General features: G+C 44.4%; 1 protein-coding gene across 1 annotated transcript; it reads right to left on the reverse strand.

Moving 5' to 3' along the window:
- Positions 1-4,222: 4,222 nt before the first annotated feature.
- Positions 4,223-5,845, reverse strand: LOC306765253 (tripartite motif-containing protein 16-like; the record flags this gene model as incomplete). The annotated part of the gene is made up of 1 exon (XM_079252657.1): positions 4,223-5,845. The coding sequence occupies one exon, from the start codon at positions 5,843-5,845 to the stop codon at positions 4,223-4,225; it is 1,623 nt and encodes a 540-aa protein (XP_079108783.1).
- Between the last annotated feature and the right edge of the window lie 921 nt (positions 5,846-6,766).

The following is a 6,766-nucleotide window of genomic DNA, read 5'->3' on the forward strand; positions in this document are numbered from 1 at the left end:
GCAACACAAAAACAACTTAAACACAAACTAAGAAGTGCAAGGAGGACTACAGGAAGAAGTTAGAAAGTCAGCTCCAGCAGAATAACGTGAGGGATGTGTGGTCTGGAATGAAGAAGATCACCGGCTTCAAGTTAAAGGGGGACCAGCCTGATAGAGGTCTGGACAGAGCTAATGAGCTGAACATATTCTTCAACAGATTCAGTTCACCCCCTACCTCCAGCCCAACAGACCACACACCCTCCATAAGCCCACTGCTTTCCTGTCATGCCTCCAATCTGTCACCCTGCAGCTCAGTCATGGACCAGAACACAGCTTCATCTCCCTCCACATCAGGACATCCTGAGACCTCCACCTTGTTTGTCTCCTGCTGTCAGGTTAAGAAGCAACTTGAGAAACTGAACCAGAACAAGGCTGCAGGTCCAGATGGTGTCAGTCCCAGAGTTCTCAAGACCTGCTCAAAACAACTGTCTCCGATTCTCCAGCACCTTTTCAACACCAGTCTGAGACAAAATAGAGTCCCAGTGCTGTGGAAAACCTCCTGCCTTGTTCCAGTGCCTAAAAAAACACAACCAGCTGAACCAAGTGACTACAGACCAGTTGCCCTGACATCTCACATCATGAAAGTCCTGGAGAGACTCTTTCTGGCTCACCTCAACAAGCAAGTAAACACCTTTCAGGACCCATTACAGTTTGCATATCGTAATGGACTTGGGGTTGAAGATGCCATCATATACCTGCTCCAGAGAGCACACTCTCACCTGGACCATTCAGGCAGCATTCTGAGGGTCATGTTCTTTCATTTCTCTAGTGTTTTTAATACCATTCAGTCTGCTTTGTTATGTGAGAAGCTCCATAAATTCCAGGTGGATACCTCCACAACCACCTGGATCTATGACTACCTCACAAACAGACCACAGTTTGTGAGACTGAAAGGTTGTGTGTCTGAGATGGAGGTCAGCAGCACAAGGAACTGTACTCTGGCCATTCCTCTTCACTCTGTACACCTCAGACTTCCAGTACAACTCTGAGTCCTGTCACCTGCAGAAATACTCTGATAACTCCAAAGTCCAAAGGCCGCTGGGACCCTTACTTGGATTCAGTAAATGAATGAATGCTGCAATACAATACAAACAGCATGACCTGCAGTCAAGCTGTCAGAAACACCTTAGAGTTACAGGAAAGGTAAGCCACTGTCCTCAACACAGCTACAGTTCTTACAGACCTGGTAGGCCCAGAGTCTCACTTTCTGGAGTGAAATGTGACTGGCACACTACTCTTGTTGACACCTAAATAAAAGTAGTTCAAATTTTCACAGGTGTTAATGTGTTTACAACCACATGCAAGAACATTTTATTATCTTTCATTTGGTTCAACTTTCAGTGCTATAGCATCAACCTCTGGGAAGCTACAATGAAAACAAGGACATAATGTCCCGAATTTTGCATTGTTTTTGAATAACGTCAATAATAAAACTACATGGCTCATGAGGCAGGCACAGCCAAGGTCCAAGATAAAAGTCACTGATATATTTAGTTTATTTAGACCTTGGAGAATGGAATGATATCAGTTTGTATATGTTTGATGAAAAAGGTCAAATTTGAAGAGGTCTAAAGCACTGTTTCCATCCTGGGAAAGGAGGTGGAAAAATACAAGTACCTTGGAGTTCAGCTGGACAAGAAACTGGAGTGGAAATGCAACACCGATTACATCTACAAGAAAGGTCAGAGCAGACTCTACTTCTTAAGGAAGCTGCGATCTTTTAACGTCTGCACCAAGATGTTGCATATCTTCTATAAGTCTGTTGTGAAGAGTGCAGTCAGCTTTGCAGCATATGCTGGGGTAGTAGCATCAGAACCAGAGACTTGAAGAGAATCAACAAACTGATCAAGAAAGCTGCTTCTGTGCTTGGAGTAACTCTGGAGCCGCTGGAGCTGATTGTCCAAAGAAGAATGCTGCACAAGCTGATGAAGATGATGGAGGATTCTTCACACCCTCCCCACAACACAGTGAAGAAATAACAAAGTGTGTTCAGCGAGAGGCTTCTTCAGGTCCGATGTAAGACTGAAAGATACAGAAGATCATTCCTGCCAGCAGCCATCAACCTCTGGAACAAGACAATTTGTTATTATCTACTACAATATTGAATTTCCCCTTGGCTGTCCTGAAGTGCTCCACTCAGACCCAGGCCCCAACTCAGTTTTTCAGATCAAAGAACTGTGCCAGATTTGTGGGTTTTACAAAAGTCGCACCACTCCCTCTCATCCATTTGGGAATGGGGCCTGCGAGAGGTTAAACCAGACTCTCCTAAATCTCCTTGGCACCTTGGAAATGGAGAAACAAAGCAGGTAGGTGGAATACTTACCTGGATTGGTTCAAGCATATAATAATACTGTTCACAGTTCTACAGGCTATGCGCCAGCCTTCCTTATGTGCGGCTGACACTTCAGGACCCCTGTGGATATGATGGCTGGAACTGATGGTCCAACACCCCATGATAGCACGATAGACTGGGTGAGTAGGCACCATCAACATTTGAGTTATGCTTCTGAAAGAGCATCTTGTAGCCTAAAGAAAGATGCAGGGAGAAAAAAAAGACTATATGACCGTACTGCCCAAGATCCCCCCCTTCTGCCTGGTGATCAACTGTTGGTATTGGATCAATGGAGCAGGCAAAGGTGCAAGCTCAGTGACAAGTGGGAGGAACAGCCCCATGTGGTGGTAAATAGATCACACCCCGAGCAACCAATGTACCCCAAAGGTCCACTTGAGGGATCCAGCCACAACAATATTGGCTTAATAACTAGGAAAATAATGGGGAAAGAACAGACTATAGAATTTAAAAAACACACCCTGTTTGACAGATGTGCAAGACTGTTCTAGGGACTAGAACGTATGGTTGGGTGGAATTGTCATAGGGGTGTGTTGTCTGCACCCTGCTCTTCCCAAGCAGGACAATTAATCAGTACCGGATTAATACCAGCTGGGGACTGTTCAGTTTGAACATAAATAACAAAGACAAGATATTTTAAATGAATATAGCTTAAAAATGGTTAGCAATTCATAACTTAGTGTTTATGTCTGTTTCATACAATGTCCCAACTTGATTGGAACTGGAACAGACTTTTCTGCTTTCAGGTCCAGGTTGTTGGTGAGACACCATCGCCTCAACTGCTGCATGTCAACAATGAAGGGAGCCGCATTGTAAATGTGGGAATGCATGCAGCAATGGGACCAAGATGGGACTTGAACTTTGAGCCATTGCAACACAAAGCTTCAGCCTGCGTACACCTGCTTCTCTCATAGCCGGCCACCTACAAGCTGCTATCCGTCTTAAATACTGTAAAAGCTCCGTCAAGCAGAAGAGGAGCTTTTAGAAATATTTGCCTCAAACAGAAAATGTTGATCTGATGACAAACTTATGCAGCACATGACAGACATCCCACATTCATGATGCAGACATGAACTTTATGATCTACATGTCTCCACCTGCTGGAGACACTCATTCACTGCAGTCACACCACTGACTGACCTCCATCATCCAAAGACATCCATCACTGTATAGCAACGGATGGATGGATGGAAACTGGAACATATTCATCTCAACATGAATGAGGGAAAACAGCTTTTCTTGTCAGCAAAGGGTTAAAACAATCTGTCTTTGTTGATTTGTCTTTTGTCACAGATGGATCAGGTAAGATTTTCATGTGAAACTACTTTCATTTGTGGTGTTGTTGCTGTTTGCTGAAAAAGTCTCCCATTAAACATGAATGATGTCATTTCTTCTCATCCTGGAAATGAGCCTTTCTGAACATCCCATAACTACATACTTCATGCTTTATTGATTTAGAAAAACATTTGATCTTCAGAACAGCTAAAAGTAGTTCCAGGTAGAAATGATTTGTACATTTACAAGGTGTTGACAGTAAAATAATCTGTTATGAAGGAAGCTTTCATGATTTCTCTGTTTGACTCCATGAGGTTGAAGAGAAACAAAAACATACAAATGCAGAAACACAAATATTCAACTAATAATTAGAGAACAAGCAGGTTGGGATTTTCATGTGGAGAAATATTGATGGAAATAAAAATCATCATCAGCAGTGATTTCCTCCAGAAAGAAACAAACAGAAACAAACAGCACATAAGAAAGTCAAATAAACAACAGAACAGCAGAGCAGAGACATCACAACAATAAACTCTGCAACAAACACACAAAATCACTTTATTCCACTTTACACATCTCAGCGGTTGATCCCCTGGAACAAATCTGAAGTCTAAGCCCAAGTCTGAGACCAACTCTAAGTCCAGCATGGAGTGGCTGAGTGAATGTGGTCTGGACTCTGTGGAGGAGAGTCCTGGTCTCAGAGACGCTGTAGAAGGACAGAATACCTGCTCCGTGATCCAGGTACACTCCTACTCTGGAGGAACGAGGACCTGAGATGGAGGTTCTGATGCTGTTGTAGCGAAATTCATAATCAGTTTGGTTACAAAATAATGCCCAAGATTTATCATTTTGTCCAAATCCACTTTCATCCCCAGCTCTGCTGATCGTCTTGTATGCAACCGCTACACAACCTGTTCCTCTCATTTCCACCTCCCAGTAACAACGACCAGTCAGACTCTCTCTGCTCAGAACCTGAAGCCAGCCAGTAAATCTGTCTGGATGATGAGAATAAGACTGATGTTGTTTCATTAATGTCACCTTTCTGTTCCCGTCTGACAGTAACAGACGTGTGTGTGCTGTGTTTGGATCAAGTGTGATTTCACATGAACATTGTAAGAATCCATCTCTGCTCTTTGGTTCTGGTTCTGGCCCTGCTTCTGGTTCTGGTCCTGGTTCTGGATGTGGCAGTAAAACATCCACAGCAGCGACTGCCAGTGAGATGTTTGTCCATCTGTCTGTCAGGATGTCCTGTAGTTTATCTCTGAGCTCTGACACAGCTGCTGTCACATCCTCAAAGTGTGTGAGAGGACGGATATTGATGCTGGATGAGTGTGTAGACTCACTGAGTGCTGACAGTGAGGGGTAGTTGTGTAGAAACTGGCTGTGATCCTCTGTGTGTGAGAGCTGCTTCAGCTCAGCGTCTCTCCTCTTCAGCTCAGTGATCTCCTGCTCCAGCTTCTCCTGAAGCTCTTTGACTCGCCTCACTTCAGTTTCCTGCTGGGATCTGATCTGCTGCTTCACATCAGAGCTTCTTTTCTGGATGAGACGGATCAGCTGGGTGAAGATCTCACTGTCCTCCACTGTTGTATCAGCAGAGTGATTGATGGCCTCCACCTCCTGTTGAAGCAGCTTCACATCTTTCTCTCTGTCCTGGATTCTCTGCTGGATTTCTAGTCGACTCACCTCCAGCTCTCTCTGCCTCTCAGTCCTTTCTGCTGCAGCTGAGACCGTGTCGTGGCCTTTATGTTCATCCACAGAGCAGAGATAACAGATACACTTCTGATCAGTACGGCAGAACAGCTTCATCACCTCATCATGACGAGAGCAGATGTTCTCCTGGAGGTTCTTGGAGGGCTCCACCAGCTTGTGTTTCTTTAACGGAGCCACTTTGTAATGAGGCTGGAGGTGTTTGTCACAGTAAGAGGCCAGACAGACCAAACAGGACTTGCTGGCTTTCAGTTTTCTTCCAGTGCAGACATCACAGGCCACATCTTCAGGTCCAGCATAGCAGTGATCAGCAGGAGCAGCTTGGAGTCCAGTCTTCTTCAGCTGCTCCACTAAAGCTGCTAACATGGTGTTTTTCCCCAGGACAGGCCTCGGTATGAAGGTCTGCCTGCACTGAGGGCAGCTGTAGATTCCCTTCTGGTCCTCTTCATCCCAGAAGCGATTAATACACTTCATGCAGTAGCTGTGTCCACAGGGAATAGCCACTGGTTTCTTTAGTAGATCCAGACAGATGGAACAAGAGTAGATTATTGGCTTCACCACATATCTTTTCCTCGGCATTTTACCTCTCAGCTGCAGTGACGGTGTTAGATTGACTTTCTGTCTTTATGGTCTCAATGTGTCAAGCTGTGGTGAGAAACAGAAAAGACACACGTTGAACTGACGTTATGCTGCTCAAACTGGAAGGTTTATTCTTTTTCATGAGTCAGGTATCATAACACAATGTGACCTTCAGTCCCATTTACTTTTGGCAAAAACATGTTATAAAGACAATTTCTTCACATTTCATCGACTTAATATGTCTCAAGTGGATGACCAGTACACATCATAAAATATACTATATTGAATTAAAGCTCGGTGGGCGGTTCCTACCATCACCATCTTGGCAGGGGCATCTCGCCCAGAAGATAGCGTCATGGTGGATGATTGACATCGAGTGAACTCTGGGCTGTCTGTAGCTAAGAGCTAACCGACCTAACCCGGAGATAATGGAGGTAAGCGGGCTAAAGCTAAGTCACATTGTTAACCGACTAAAAACCGCGGCTGTTCTACGTTCTTCTTACTTGATGCGGGAGATCGGGTACCTGTCAATCAAAAGAACACGCCCCTAAATAGGCAGAATTTTGAGATTAAATTACTTTTAAACGGGCGAGTTAGAAAAATATTCACTCCCCCCACAGTTGTCACAAAGGTAAACCTGACCCATTAAACCTAAAATTAATTTTGTACCAGGCTGTAAACATGTTTGTTTATGCTGTGAAGTTTGTCTTTTTAACCTGGGAGTCTATGGGGATTCGCGCTGTTTTGCAGCCCCTAGTGGATGAGGGGGGAACTGCAGTTTTATACACTTCCGCATAGGCTTTCACACTATATACA

The sequence above is a fragment of the Telmatherina bonti genome, assembly GCF_933228915.1.
Source record: "Telmatherina bonti genome assembly, chromosome: 14".
In the NCBI taxonomy this organism is placed as follows: domain Eukaryota; kingdom Metazoa; phylum Chordata; class Actinopteri; order Atheriniformes; family Telmatherinidae; genus Telmatherina; species Telmatherina bonti.